Raw genomic sequence first — 15,841 nt, forward strand, 5'->3', positions numbered from 1 at the left:
GATTCCCTTTCTTGCCCTGGGCAGCCCCGGCGGATCTCTGCTACTTACAACCACGGGCTGGCCACGAGAGTCATCCCACCGGCCATCACTCATAGGCTGCCCATGAGGCCTGGAAGCTTCCTTCCATGTTCTTGGAGGAACAGTGACCACACATGGTCACTGTCTGGTCAAGAGCCTGCCTGTGAGTGAAGGTGAAGATGGGAGGCAACCAGCCCTCAGCCACGGCCTCTGTGGAGGCTGGCGGGAGACGCCGGCTGGTCACCCCGACAAGCCGGCCAAGCCCTGGGATCGCGACTGTTCTCAGCCTTCTCCCCGCACGAACAAGACACAGCCCGGGTGCGGGTGAGGAACGCCTGAGCGGGTGGGCAGCCCTGCTGTGCTGTGCTGGATGCCCGCATTCCCCAAAGTCCTACAGGACCTTCAAGCGATGGTGCTGGGAGGTGGGGCCTTTGGGAAACAATTAGGCCCTGCAGATGCAGCCTCGTAAATAAGACCAAGAGGCCCCAGAGCTGTCCTGTCCTCTGGCCACGGGAGGCCACGGTGAGAAGACTGCTGTCTCCCAACAGTGAGTCTGCGGGCACCATGACCTTGGACTTGCCAGCCTCTAGGAATGTGAGGGAGACTGCTTCCGGGCCACCCAGTCTGTGACAGCAGCTGGCATGGACTAAGGCATCCTCTTATGTGCCAAAGGGGAGTTTTTGAAAAGATATTTGGAAATTTCTGTTTGTATTTAAGAGAACCAACATGCTTAAGCCCTAAGTTTCCCTTTTAAAAATGTCTTTCAAAGACAGTGGTGGTGGGATGGTAGAAACAGACCCCCAGCCTCCGGGGATGCCACAGGGAGCCCTCCCCAAGGAGTGGAAGGAAGTGGCCCTGAGCTACAGCACAGGGAGAGCCAGACCACTGCCCTTTACGCTCCCCACCGGCTCAGGCCTGCCAGGTCCCAGTGCCAGCCAGCAGGCACAGCACCTGAGGATGGAGGCCCCACCGGCCCTGCCCATACCCACTTGATCCGGCTGACCCCGAGCAGAGCAGGGCGGGCCCGCACCCTCCATGCTCACTGCCGCTGAGGCTGGTGCACCACAAGCCCTCCCCCCGGTAGCCCCCGGGATATGTGCCCTACTGAAGACCTCTCCCCTTCCTTTGGTCCCATCCTGCCTGGGTCTCATGTCACCCCAACCCACCAGGAAATGGAAGGAGTGCGGCAGCTGATGGGGGCGCCTTGCAGGCAGCTCTCACCCCGTCCTGTTTCCCAGAACCCGTCATCCTACCTTGAACTTCTGATAATGCATCCTGGCGTCTGCCGCCAGAGGGGAATACTCCTTTGCTATCAAGCTCTCCACGCTGAGAAGATTGGTGCTCAGATGTTTGGCAAGCCACATAGCCTGAAGAAAGGAAAGGGGAAAAGAACATTTTTGTGGGAGGAATGACTAAGGAGGACACCACTCCAATGCCCAGGTCCTTCCATATTCTACCAGGAAGGGCTGCCCACAGGGCAGCGTCATCGTTTCTGGCTGGAAGGAGGCCACCAGGGGAGACAAAGCCACAGAATCCCTCCCAGCCATAGGATTCTGCTTGCCTGCCATTTCTTCTTCAACCAGCCATTGACTCTAAGTGGACCTGGAAAGCCTACGCTTTACTGCCCTCAGTTCAGTTCAGTTCAGTCACTCAGTCGTGTCCGACTCTTTGCGACCCCATGAACCGCAACATGCCAGCCCTCCCTGTCCATCACCAACTCCTGGAGTTCACTCAAACTCATGTCCATTGAGTCAGTGATGCCATCCAGCCATCTCATCCTCTGTCGTCCCCTTCTCCTGCCCTCAATTCCTCCCAGCATCAGAGTCTTTTCCAATGAGTCGACTCTTCGCATGAGGTGGCCATAGTATTGGAGTTTCAGCTTTAGCATCAGTCCTTCCAAAGAACACCCAGGACTGATCTCCTTTAGGATGGACTGGTTGGATCTCCTTGCGGTCCAAGGGACTCTCAAGAGTCTTCTCCAACACCACAGTTCAAAAGCATCAATTCTTCGGCACTCAGCTTTCTTCACAGTCCAACCCTCACATTCATACATGACCACTGGAAAAACCATAGCCTTGATTAGACGGACCTTTGTTGGCAAAGTAATGTCTCTGCTTTTGAATATGCTATCTAGGTTGGTCATAACTTTCCTTCCAAGGAGTAAGCGTCTTTTAATTTCATGGCTGCAATCACCATCTGCAGTGATTTTGGAGCTCAAGAAAATAAAATCTGACAGTTTCCACTGTTTCCCCATCTATTTCCCATGAAGTGATGGGACCGGATGCCATGATCTTAGTTTTCTGAATGTTGAGCTTTAAGCCAACTTTTTCACTCTCTACTTTCACTTTCATCAAGAGGCTTTTTAGTTCCTCTTCACTTTCTGCCATAAGAGTGGTGTCATCTGTATATCTGAGGTTATTGATATTTCTCCTGGCAATCTTGATTCCAGCTTGTGCTTCTTCCAGCCCAGTGTTTCTCATGATGTACTCTGCATATAAGTTAAATAAGCAGGGTGACAATATACAGCCTTGACATACTCCTTTTCCTATTTGGAACCAGTCTGTTGTTCCATGTCCAGTTCTAACTGATGCTTCCTGACCTGCATATAGGTTTCTCAAGAGGCAGGTCAGATGGTCTGGTATTCCCATCTGTTGAAGAATTTTCCACAGTTTATTATGATCCACACAGTCAAAGGCTTTGGCATAGTCAATAAAGCAGAAATAGATGTTTTTCTGGAACTCTCTTGCTTTTTCCATGATCCAGCAGATGTTGGCCATTTGATCTCTGGTTCCTCTGCCTTTTCTAAAACCAGCTTGAACATCAGGAATTTCACGGTTCACGTATTGCTGAAGCCTGGCTTGGAGAATTTTGAGCATCACTTTACTAGCATGTTAGATGAGTGCAATTGTGCGGTAGTTTGAGCATTCCTTGGCATTGCCTTTCTTTGGGATTGGAATGAAAACTGACCTTTTCCAGTCCTGAAGCCACTGTTGAGTTTTCCAAATTTGCTGGCATATTGAGTGCTGCACTTTCACAGCATCATCCTTCAGGATCTGAAATAGCTCAACTGGAATTCCATCACCTCCACTAACTTTGTTCATAGTGATGCTTCCTAAGGCCCATTTGACTTCACATTCCAGGATGTCTGGCTCTAGGTGAATGATCACACCATCGTGATTATCTTGGTCGTGAAGATCTTTTTTGTACAGTTCTTCTGTGTATTCTTGCCACCTCTTCTTAATATCTTCTGCTTCTGTTAGGTCCATACCATTTCTTCCTTTATCGAGCCCATCTTTCCTGCCTTTTCAAGCTCTCTGGACCATGAGTTCTTAACTCGAAAGTTTAAACCAGGAAACAAGGGGACAGGCCCTAAATAGAGGTCACGACACACACTCCAAGTTCATCTTTTCTTAAAGGTTGGGAGACGCATGTCCAGGCCAAGTCAATGTCCAGTTCACCAATGACCACTCTGTATACTCCTCCAGGGAAGACTACATTGTAAAGACTAACCATACAACCAAATGTTCTTAATGCCAAGATTATACTGATGACTATTTCAGCATCAGGATGGTTCAGAAGGACCTGGGGGTCCCCCGGGGCAGGTATGAACCTTAATCTCTCTGCTCCTCATGCTGGGAGGTGTCAGTGACAAGATCAGGAAGCAGCCTGCTGGGATTTTACCATTATCATCTTCCTGTAAAATTAGATTCTTTGCGTTCCACACAGCGGACGGGGGCAGGGACTACGGATCTGCCGAAAGAAGTGGGGTCGAAACACCAGCTAGTGCTGGTGGCTGCCAGGTCCAGGCCTGGGGTCCATGGTGTCTCGCAGGGAAACGGAGACTGGGAGGGAAGATTCAGAGAGCATGAAAGCGGACAGCCTGGTCCTGAGGGAACAAGGAGAAAATCTACAGAGATAGACAGATGGGTGAATGGATGGACAGACGGACAGATGACAGATAAACTGAAGAGCTGGTGAGTCTCACTCCAAAAGCAGGGTAGCTGCAGGTGGCTTTATGTAAGACCAGCCATCTTGATTCCTTTTCAGAATAAAACACGGTGCCCGCCGGTCAGAGAAACAGCCTGTGCGCCCAGGAGGAGTGCTGGCAGCGACCAGAGTCGCCTGGTGTTTTGGTGTTTTCATTGAAGTACACAGTTGACTTACAACGTTGTGTTCGTTTCTGGTGTACAGCGAAGTGACTCAGACACGCCTAAGATTCTTTCAGTCTTTGCCATTATTGTTGCTCGGTTGCTAAGTCATGTCTGGCTCTCTGTGCCTCTCACAGACCGCAGCATGCCAGGCTTGCCTGTCCTGCACTCTCTCTGGAGTTTGCTCAAACTCACATCCATTAAGTCGGTGAACCTGGGTCTCCAGGATTGCAGGCAGATTCTTTACTGTCTGAGCCACCAGGGAAGCCCCTTTTCCATTTCAGGTCATTGCAAGACATTGAATACAGTCCCTTGTCCTGCACAGCAGGACTTTGTTGTTTATCATTAACTTATGGTACCTGGTGTTCACTAACCAGGCTTTTTTAAAGAACAGAAAGAGTTCCCTCTCAGATGGTTATAATTTGAAGACGTTTCTTGGCACTTAACAAAGGAGGTGAAAGGTTAAAACCGCACAGGGAGCGAAGTTTCCGCGTCAGCACAGAGGCTGTCTCTGACGGGGGACACACAGGAAGGGGAAGTGAAGTGGGATGAGGCGTCTGCTGTGTCTTGAAAGCTCTACTGTCTTTGAAATGGAGAGAAAATCATGGCAGATGTGGCAAAATGACAAGTTCCTGTAAAATCTGGGAACTGGGTACATGAGTCTCTCTGGTGCCATTTCTCTGCTTTTCTCATTGGTTGAAACACTGCATGATTAAAATTTTACTGGTGAACCCAAAGGTTCTAGACCAAAAGTCTGTGCTGTGTGTCTATATCAAACGTGTGTGCTGTTTGGCCCAGCCCTTCTCCTTCTGGAAACGTATCCTGAGGGTGGAACGAAGGGTGTGCCCAGATGGTGGACACGTAGTCATGAGAATACCCCGGCAGGCATATCTCACGTGTTCAAAGAACGCTCATCACTGTGCGATTGGGGAACCCTGTTTCTGTTTCTTGTATTTTCTAGGTTTTCTACTACAAACACATGCTGCCTCTTGTAATGAGAAAATAAGTTAGGAAGCAGGAGAGAGAAGAGATGAAAGGAGTCTCAGTTATGTTGAAAATTCACTGAGGTGCAGCCTCAGTCCAGCTTTGCAGGATAAACGAGCTATTACCGTATAACCACAGTTAATACGATACACTTACTATGGTTGTTTTCCCCGAGGCAGGTGGACCTAATATTACAATCTTCGGCACTGTGGAATAAAGAGATTTGAATGTCACTGTGCAGTATGACAACAACAAAAAGACACCTCCCATGTCTGCAGAGCTCTGGGTAGATTTATTTCTCTCCTCCCCAGATTTCATTTTCTGGGAGTGATGCGGTCGTTTATAACCCAGCGGTTCTGAGACGCTCCCACCATAGAACGTATCCTGTGTTTAGAGAGGTAAGTGATCACTGAGATGGTTTATTCTTCTGTCTCCAGGGGGACGTGGACACGGTAACTTGTTTGCCGAACTAATAAATATCCAGAACAATTGGGATTTCAAACACCATAAAGCATTTTAAACAGGGACTTTGTCTCAGGGACACGTTCTCAAATAAAGCTGTATTTTATGTAAATCGACCTTCAAAGGTGGGTTGTTTTTTTTTTTTTAATATTTATGCCTTTTTATTTAGCAAGTTGTATTCCCCATCATGTTACAGAAGGAAATAATGGGGAAAAGCCTGGAGTGTATGAGCCAGATTTATAAAACCCCAGATAGGAAAGGCTTTGTTTTCAAATTATTTCTATGCAAATGGATACCGCTGGCTTCACGGTGGCACTCCTGGCTCTGGAAGGTTCCTGGCCTGCAGAAGCTCTAAGACAGTACTGGACTAGGGAGTAGGCACTGGCCATTGGAAAAGAGGGAAACTCAGCGTCTAAAGAAACTACTGGACTAGGGAGTAGGTACTGGCCATTGGAAAAGAGGGAAACTCAGCGTCTAAAGAAACTACTGGACTAGGGAGTAGGCACTGGCCATTGGAAAAGAGGGAAACCCAGCGTCTAAAGAAACTACTGGACTAGGGAGTAGGTACCGGCCATTGGAAAAGAGGGAAAACCCAGCATCTAAAGAAACTACTGGACTAGGGAGTAGGTACTGGCCACTGGAAAAGAGGGAAACCCAGCATCTAAAGAAACTACTGGACTAGGGAGTAGGTACTGGCCGCTGGAAAAGAGGGAAAACCCAGCATCTAAAGAAACTACTGGACTAGGGAGTAGGCACTGGCCATTGGGAAAGAAGGGAAAACCCAGCGTCTAAAGAAGAGGGCTGGAAGGTGTGCGCGTGGGTCAAAACAAGGCCAAGAAGATGTGGTGTGTGGACAGGTGAGTCCAAGCTGGTTCCTCCCCGGGTGCCGCACTGATGATGTCACCCGTCCCCGAACTGCGGGGAGCGAGCGAGAGGCGTCGGCACCCGGGAGGAAGGAGGGCGGAAGCTGGCCTCTGGCTCCGCCTGTCGGCCTGGCCCCGTCCCACCCCTAGGGACAGGTGAACAGGTGTGCACAGCAACCTGCAAGGCCCGTTCCTGCCAGGCCTCCGAGAAGGAGCCGCATCCATGTGGAGACCTCCTAGTTTGAGAGTGGACACGGAGAAGGAACTGGAGGGTCCGTGTGGCCCCTGAACTCATGATCAGCACACCAATACCCAGCCAGGCTGCTTGGGTTTGAAGAGACTTTTGCCCCAACTCCACAGCCCTTTCTCATTTTCAGGGAAAATGTTGAGGGCAAGTTCAAGGTAATTCACCGATTCACTCCATAAACACTCATTGAGCACCTCATCCAAAGTTGCACGGGGCTGAGTACTGCTGGGAAAAGCCCAGCGGCCCACACCAGGTGGGCGAGGTGATTGCTTCGGCACAGACCTGGGAGGGAGCGGAGCCTCTGCCCGGTCTCTGCAAGGGAGCAGTCTCTCCGAGGACCACGAATGAGGCCCACACATGTCAGCGCTGCTGCTGGATTCCTGCGTGTCCCCAGCTGATGGCTTTAGAACAAACACTGCTGCAGCCCTCGTTTCTAAACCTGGTCCGTTGGCCCCACGGTGTGAAACGTAGGTAACCTGCTCCTTGGGAGCCTGGATCCCGGGTGGGCAATGCAATCAGGGATGAAGGACAGGAGGGTGCCTGCTGCCGGACTCGTGACCATGCTCCAGCCCAGCAAACCCCAGCACACCCCCTCCCCTCCAAGCCACACTCGGCTGGTGGGCCTCCCGCCCTCCACAGCTGCCAGGGTTCTTCTGGCCAAGGGGGGCCCTGTGCCCCCTTAAGTCCCCGTGGACCACTGTTGAGGGGCCTGACCTCCGCAGGAGCTGGGATGTGCCCTGGGCACCCTAAGAGCCACCCTCACCGGGGATCCAGGTTACCCAGGAGCCCTGGGCAAGCCTCTCCCTTCATCTTGGACTTCCTCGTTCTGACGACGCTCTTCCCATCTTCCTACCTTGTCACCTGTCACCTCCTCAACAGGGGTGTCCTCTTCACCCCCCTCCATTCAGCCCCCAGCCCCACTGGGTTCCTCCCCCGGGATTCTCCTGACTGAAGGGTGCTGCTGCCGTGCTAAGTCCCGTCCCCCGGCTGAGCAGTGGAGAGAATGTCCTGGCTGCAGGGACCACGTCTCACCCTCCGCTCCAGCAGCTAGAACCGCAAGTAGCCAAGCACACAGCAGGGCCTCTGATGGCCTCCTCCTCAGCTGTCCCTCTGTGGCCGCTGAGGGTGTGGTCGCCTTTGTCACCACCATTCGCACCTCCTTGCAAAGGCACCTTCTGCCAGTCGGCACTCTTGGGTGCGAGCCACGGGACGCGGACGGGGCTGAGTCGTGTAGAGGCGGGTTTATTCACAGGCCAGCATGGCTCAGAGAATCCCACCCTGGCAGGAGCCAGGCCCAGGGCCACCCACAGGAGCCAGCCCCCAAGGGCGGTCACCGAAGGGCATGGGGGGGACAGCCCTGCCGCCCTGGACACCCGGCCCAGTAGCCTGAGCCCAGAATGCCATTCACACACAGGGCCCACAGGGGCTGCCCCAGCACCACCCAGCCACAGCCACCCATGGGCCCTACAGGCCGCCAGGGAGAGCACCTCCCGGAGCGCGTCCAGAGTCTGGGCTCCATGGGGTGGTGAAGCCCAGGACGCAGGCCCAGGGCAGGCGAAGCACGTTCAGCTGCGGGGCTGGGAGCCAGGATGGGGCTGTATGGCCCAGCCTCTCTCTGGCCTTGGAACCCGGCCAAGGCCTTCCCGAGTGCCCCAACCAGAGGACAGAAGCAGTGAAAGGTGGGTGAGTCTGGAAACCAGGTGGCTTTGGGAACACCTGATCAGGGCAGATTGGAACTGGGGTGCCAGGGGAGGCCGAGGGGAGGCACAGCATTAGGGCAGCGAGGAGTGGGGGTCAAGGGTGGTGGGCCTGGCATGTTAGAGCAAAGAGCTTGCTCGGACCATGGGGAGAATGCCTGCTTGCCAAAGCCAGAGGAAGGGAGTGGTGGGCTGTGGGTCCGGCCTTTGTGCCACCACCCTGATGCCCCTCCAGGGCTGTAACCCCAGGCCTCTGCCGTAGCACCCTAGAACTTGGGGTGGACCCAACAGGGCTCAGGGTCCGAGGAACCGAGGAGAAGGGGGACTGCACCTTGACAACGGCGTTTTGGGAACAAGCGGACTCCCAAGTCGTACGCTCATTTTGACAAAGTTACAAGGCTCCACAGCTGCTGGGGAAGGCCCCCCCCAACCCCAGCCCGCCTTCCGGGCTCCTGTAAGCGGCACCCAAATTGTACACATCTCCGAAAATACTTTAAAAGGGGAACATTCACACGGCCTTTCTCTCCACCTAATTTCTCGCACACATTTATGTGATTAATTTCAGTTTCTTAAAATCTAACACCTTGAAACTTCAGCCCTGCTCATGAGTAATTATTTATAAACAGTGTCATAAAAGGCTGCTTGACTGCCAAGAGTAATCAACTTCTTCAACCCACTTCAAAGGAAATCAAAAAACCTTTCCATCCACAGAGCCTTTTGAGGTTTAACTAGGAGCATGATTTAAAATTCACAAGAAAACCCTTAGGTATTGGAGCTCTAATACACAGCTTTCTTGGACAAACGTTTGATAAAAAACGAAACACACCATTATATACACCATCGCCTGCTTTAATATTGCCCAGGGCTACTGTAAATGCTCACTTTGTACTAAATCTGCTTTTCTCGCAGCGAAGGGGCTGCCAGCCCTGTGTCAACGGCTCCCCCATCCCCTCACGAGCACACTCAGCGCCAGGAGCCCAGAGGCTTCTTTCCCTCTACACTGGCCACTGGCCATGTCACCGCGCATCACAGGGAACCCCCACCCACCCAACACGCAAGCCGAGGAGGCAGGGGGTTGAGTGCCTGGCTGCGGGTGACACAGGCCACTGTACGCCGGGAGAAGGCGAGGCCGACTGGCCCACTAGCTCAGGGCCACAGGAACGCTCGCTGGACACCAGGGGGCCTTCCCAGGCCCCGGTCCTCCTCTAGAACCACGACAATGGGTGAAACTCTGGCTTCCCTTCTCCTAGAGAAATCCCAGAAGCGTGGTCCTCTCCCATCTTCCTCGTCCTCCCCTCCTTCTCCCGCATCTTTGCTTCACCTGGAGGTGGAGGCCTGGGCATGGGAGGGACACATGCCCTCTCTTTACATAAGTGGTGGGACTTGAGCCAAAGGGCGAAGATGTGCCGGCGTCCCTCTGAGCTGCCAGCCCAAGGCCAGGGAGTGGGGGTGGAGGGCTGTGGGAACAAGTCGACCCCTCCAACCTGTGGTTCCTGGGATCCAATGACTCGAATCGCTGAGACAGTGTCTGGGCCCAAAGCCTAAGACTTCAGGTGTCGGGGAGGACAGCCAGGAGCCCCCCATCCCCAGCTCGAGCTGAACGAAGAGGGTCTGAATTCTCCACCCCACTGGAGAGGGACAGAGCGGTGTCACATGGAGAAAGGAGGAAAGGCTCTGCGGAGGGCAGCCTGCAGATAAATGGAAGGGATGCTGAGGGGGTGGGGAGGGGCGGCCCAGGGCACAGGACGGCCAGCGCCTGAGATGAGCGCCCAGCTGACGACAACTGCATCGTGGCTAAAACAGAAAGGTGATGTCTAGACTTCAAGATTCTGGCGAAGTAGTCAGTTCGACACTGAAAGTCATAACTGCACAGAGAGGAGCACGACAAAAGCGTAAAGACGAGTGGTAACCTTGGATGTCAGGCTGAAGTTCTGGCGGGGAGGCTGGCGAAGCTGTGAGGCTGGCGGCAGGGGCACACAGCGTGGCACACACACCCCTAAACAGAACTCTTCAAGCCGGAAGTAGGGAGTGCCACCACAACCCAACTCCGAGTTCAAAGCATCCTTTTCTCAAGTACGGTTTTAGTCCGGAAAACTCTCACCAGGCTTCGTGCAAGTGTCCACTTGCACGGCACACCTGAAGCCCAGCGGGAGCCTCCAGGCCTCGGCGTCCCTTCCGCTGACACCACCAGGGACCAGGCTGGGGCTTGGCCGCCTCCATCTCAGCGGTCAGACATGCCCATTTTACAGAGGAAACTGAGCTTTATTTGGCCTTTTACCTTCTTTTGAGTGTGCTTTGCTTTATTGATTCCACGGGGCTGGGGGGTGGCATGATAGGGGAACACGGGCAGAAGTACCCCCTGCATCCCTCGGTAACACAGCTTAGCAACCCCAGATCCAAACGGCATGGGGGCGGGGTGGGGGGTAAGGCTGCAGGAACACCCTCCTCCACATAACAGAGGCCACTTGGTGAGGCAGGGGCGGCGAGCGGGGGTCTGCAGCAGGACCGCAAGGAAGCAAGGGGGCTTCTCACCCCCACAGAGCAGCGGAGCCTCCCTCCCTCCCACACCAACCAGAGGACCAGGTAACCGAGGCCCCTTAGAAGAGTCCCCGAGGGGCAGAGCGGATCAACCCCCAGCCCCGCCACCCCGGCTCAGTCTCCACCTGGGGCACCTCGGCAGCTCACACCCAGTGTAGATGTGCGCTTCTGCCTCCCTGGAGGCTCAGGGAAGGACAGTGTGGGGTGCTCCAGGCCACATCGCGCTTTCCTGCTCGGGCCTCTGAAACAGCGCCTCATTCTCACAGGCTGGGCCCGCCCAGGACCCGAGGGCAGGCCCCCAGAAGAGGCCAGGGCTGCCTGGCAACCCGTTTGCTCCGAGTCTCCTCTCTCTCACCAGTTTTTGAAAAACTACTTCGCTTCCTTTCTCATGTGAAGCCTCTGCACCCCGCCACGGGCATCTCAGGCCTCTGTCCCTCTCAGCTGCACCACTCATTTCACTGCTGCGCCGGGAGTGCCTTCAAAGCAGTTAATGCTCCAGTGAAAGAAACATCAAAGCTCTGGGCCTCCCTGACAGCTCACGAGGGGCGGCCACGCTCCTCCGCTCGGCAAATCGACCACAGGACAGAGCGCCTCCTCTCCCTCCTCCCTGTCCCGGGTGCCCGCCTTGGGTCTGGCTGGCCTGCATTCACTCAGGCGAGGTTTGGGGGGAGCTCTGGAACTCATTAACAGGAGCCCGTAACAAGACCATCAGGAAGAGCCGAGCGCAGCCTGTCTGGGTAGACCAGAAGCCACACTTACACCTGACAAGTGGAGTGATCACAGAGCTTAAACCCAACAGGCGACATCAGCTGGGGCGTGCCAAAGCATTAATAATTGATTCTGTGGGCCATTTGGAGGTTTTCATTTTAATCACTTGGCAAGAGCATTTGTATGAGTTGTGCTCCAGAAGAAATTAAGGCATTTTTTTCAATTAACCACCTCCCCAAGTGGTCAAAACCTGTCCCCACCCCTGCTCTGACCTCCCTTTTATTTTAGGCACAGGGAGGGCAGAGTGGTTCCCAGGAGGCGGAGGGGAGGGACAGCTGGGAACTGGGGGAGGGGGAGGCCCACTCTGGTGCTCACCATAATCGTTGTCTCGTTGCAAATGATCAATCATGAACGGGATGGGGTCCTTGGGCTGGTGGATCAGGAGCTGCTCCAGCATGTTCTGTGGGCACAGGGCAGACACTCAGGGGGTTGATGCTACATGGGCACCCAAGGCCCCAGGCTCCGGTGGCCAAGCAACCTGGCATCACTATGGATACCAGTTATGGGACCTGATCTCTTCCCTGCCTCCCACACTAATGGGTGTCTGCCTTGGTCCCTGGGAGCAGAGGTATGACGGAAGGGCCACATGGGTTTTGCTGGGGGTGGGGGCACCTGGAAGGAGGTGGAGCTGGAGGGAAGCGCCCTTGACTCAGAGCAAGTAGTCCTGGGGTCCTTGCCCCTCAGCTCCTTTGTGGCCCCCCCGAGACCAGCCTTCTCTCCACCCCTCTCCTGCAGGGCACCCATCCACCCCCCAGAGCTATTGTAGATGCTGCTCCCTCAGCATGAAACACTTCTCCCCATGACGTTCACTAGGTCAATCCTGTGGCACGCTCCTGTAGCCCCTACGCATCCCCTTTATTGCCTCACCCACATCTCAGTGCCCAGCACGACCACAGAAGGGGCCCCACACAGAACGTGTGCCGGGTGACATGGCCATTGCTGCTACCTGTGTCTGTCCAGTGTGGGACAGAGTATGTACTAGCCAGGTATCTAAAGAGTCCTGGGATTGTCTGGCCACTTAATTCTAAAGTAAAGCAGCTTCCATGGTTCTAGAACAAAAGGCACAGAAATGAACCAGGTGGCTGAGAGCAGCGCCAGTGCACGAAGGAGCAGCCTTCTGCCCTAGGGACAGGCAGGCAGGGGCTACAGCCCTTTGCGGGCAGACGGAGAACGGCACAGCAGAAACAGCACTGAATGGCGAGAAGGCCCAGCCCCGCTCTGCATCCCACCGGTCCCTTCCCCTCTCTGGGCCTCAGCTTCTACACCTATTAAGACACAGCTGGACACGATCCATGGTGCTATGGCGCTGGTGAGACCGTGTGAGATGATTCTAGATAGCTCACAGATGAATATTCTAAAATTCACTTTTACACAGTTGTAAATCTAATGTGTATTAGAAAAAATCAGTACATCAAACCTTAGGATGAGGTAAAATAAGTTAATTTTTTTTGAGTGGGCTGATTTAAAGAAATGAAGTTAAAATGGAAATATGCTGTTGGTTACATGAATCTATACCTGTGATAAAATTTCACTGTGTGGTGTGTGCGTGTGCTCAAGCTCAGTGACTCAGTCGCAACCGAGTCTTTGCAACTCCATGGACTACAGCCCGCCAGGCTCCTCCGTCCATGGAATTTTCCAGGCAAGGATACTGGAGTGGGTTGCTATTTCCTTCTCCAGAGGATCTTCCCCACCCACGGACTGAACCTGCATCTCCTGTGGCTCCTGCACTGGCAGGTGGATTCTCTACCACTAAGCCATCTGGGAAGCCCCAAATTTCGTAGATTCATACGAAAAAAAAAAAAAAGAGTGCTGGTAAAAATGGATGAGATTCAAATAAGGTCTGTAGTCTAGTTAATAGTATTGTGCCCCTGTCAGTTTGCTGGTTTTGACAATGAACTACCCTTAGGTTAGATTTTACTACCGGGGGAAGCAGGCGGAAGGATACACTGCCCTTAGGTCAGATTTTACTACCGGGGAAGCTGGCGGAAGGATACACTAGAATTCTTTGCTACTTGTGTAACTTCCGGTGGGTCCAAAATCATTTTAAAATAAAAATGCTAAAAAATGAAAATGATGAAAAACCATGTAGGGAGCACAGAAATTACTAAGGACTGGAAATAATGGACTAAAAGCTTCCTCAGGCTACTCCTTCCAACAATTGCTATGAGGGACACCAGATTCCCTAAGAGCAGACCAGGGTGCCCCTAGGACTTGCCCGTGTACTGCCTGCCACCACTGAGGACTTAGGACTCAGCTAGCCATCTCCTCTACTTAGGCCACTCGGTCTTAGAAATCTCTTGTGCGCCCTCTATCAGTGAACGCTTTCCAAAGGAAGCCTATGTCCGCAGGAGAGAGAGAGACACGGGTTTCTTACTCTGAGCTCTGCTCTGAGCTGTCAGACGCTCAAACAGCCACAGGCATCACTGAGGAGGTGCCTCTGGGGATCGGGGTCTACCTGGAGGAGCAGACAAATGCTCCAGCTTCCCTCTGGCCCTCAGAACCTCTGAGTGGCTGAGAGATCCTCCAGTCCAGCTCCTGAAAGCTTTCACTTCCCCAGGATGCCTCGGTGGGGAAGATCCCCTGGAGAAGGAAATGGCAATCCACTCCAGTATTCTTGCCTGGAAAATCCCATGGAGAGAGGACCCTGGCGGGCTACAGTCCATGGGGTCGCAAGAGTCAGATACAACTTAGCGACTAAACCACCAATCCAAGATGCAGAAGGGAAACCTGGAGAACAGGCTGGGGAGTGGCTTTGCCTCAGGTCACACAGGCAGTGGGTCAGTCAGGTCGGGAACTCAGGGTGAGGGCTTGGAAGCTTCCCTGAACTCTTGGCTCTGAGGAGAAAGGGCCGGGTGGGAAAAACTGCCTTCCACACCACACGGCTGCTGTCCCAGGAGGTGGCCTTTCTCAGAGGATGGAGAGGCCACCTTCAACTCAGACACTCCCCAGCTCAGACACAAGACCGCAGCCAGCCTGGGAATGGTCAGCACACGATGAGTCCCTTGGAAACCACCTCTTGCAACCTGGTGTTTCACAGACAAGGGAACTAAGAAAAAGGAAGGAACCTCTTCCAGATCATCGACCTGACTGGGTCGGAGCAAGGGTCCAGTCACGGCCGGGAGGGCCTGCCCCCTTTTCCTCCCTCCAGGACCAGCCGAGTATGGTCAAGGAGCATCTTTCGGTCGAGGGGTTCCTTGGGGGTACGATGACACAGTCGTGTCGGACACCCCAAGTCGGGCGGCTTCGTGGCTAACAGACGTCACCCCTCCCAGATGTAGGGTCGCCAGCGCGCAGCCGGACCGCCGCCAAGACGGTCCCCGGCCACCGCCTGGTGTCGCGATGGGACAGGGCTGCCCGGGTCACCTGCATCAACTCGAAGATGTGGTTCGCCTCCCCATACTGGGGCATTTGCGGGGGAATGCGATGAGGGGCGGTGGTCGCGTCCATGCTGCCTCGCAGCGCGGCCGCTCCCTGGGGACCGCTGTCGCTAGGGCCTCGCGTCATCAGCAGGCGCCGCTCCCTAGGGACCGCCGTTGCCAGGGGCGCCACGCCGCTCCGTCATCAGCACGCGTTGCTCTCGCACCGCCCCCCCCCCACCTCCTCCGGGGCGAGGTTGGCGCCGGGTCTGGCTCCGGGTCTCCTCAGCCGCATGAAGGAAGTGCTCCCCAGCTCCGGCCTCGTCCCCCAACTCTGCGCGCCTCAGCGGGGAACCCCAAGTCTCCTCCTGCTGCGGTCTCCTGGCTCAGAGGGCCCCCTCCTGTGCTGAGACACCCCACAGTATCCCGAGGGCACATCGGCCCGGGAGAGGCGGGAGGCGGATCCTACTTCTGTTTCCGCCAAGGCGCCCTGGCCCAGGCGTTCGGTGCTCCTTGAGCCACTCCAGCTCCGCTCACTGGGCCTCAGTTTCCCCGTCTTTAAAAGGAAGACGCTGGGGTAGATGGGCCGTTCAGTTCAGGCGCTCAGTCGTGTGCGACTCTTTGCGACCCCCATGGGCTGCCGCACCCCAGGCCTTCCCTGTCCGTCACCAACTCCCGGCGATGTGGGGCAGGGTGTTTGAAAAAGGAGGGACTGCTGTATCCCTCGACCCCGGGCCCAGCGGGCAGTTCCTGCGGCGTG

General features: G+C 54.5%; 1 protein-coding gene across 11 annotated transcripts in view; it reads right to left on the reverse strand.

The window, feature by feature from the left end:
- AK8 (adenylate kinase 8) overlaps positions 1 to 15,837 on the reverse strand; it is a 136,591-nt gene extending 120,754 nt beyond the window's left edge. For 2 of the 11 annotated variants that reach the window (XM_070799518.1, XM_070799510.1), the window contains exons 1-4: positions 15,089 to 15,837; positions 12,041 to 12,125; positions 5,307 to 5,356; positions 1,272 to 1,385 (exon numbers count right to left, since the gene is read on the reverse strand). In XM_070799518.1, coding sequence (XP_070655619.1) covers positions 1,272 to 1,385; positions 5,307 to 5,356; positions 12,041 to 12,125; positions 15,089 to 15,229 — 390 coding nt within the window. In that variant the 5' untranslated portion in view covers positions 15,230 to 15,837. Of the gene's footprint in view, positions 1 to 1,271; positions 1,386 to 5,306; positions 5,357 to 12,040; positions 12,126 to 14,099; positions 14,124 to 14,180; positions 15,063 to 15,088 lie in introns of those variants that run through there. The other 9 variants (XM_070799512.1, XM_070799511.1, XM_070799508.1 and 6 more) reach the window with 9 other exon arrangements.
- Positions 15,838 to 15,841: the final 4 nt, after the last annotated feature.

The sequence above is a fragment of the Bos indicus genome, chromosome 11, assembly GCF_029378745.1.
Source record: "Bos indicus isolate NIAB-ARS_2022 breed Sahiwal x Tharparkar chromosome 11, NIAB-ARS_B.indTharparkar_mat_pri_1.0, whole genome shotgun sequence".
Lineage (NCBI taxonomy): Eukaryota > Metazoa > Chordata > Mammalia > Artiodactyla > Bovidae > Bos > Bos indicus.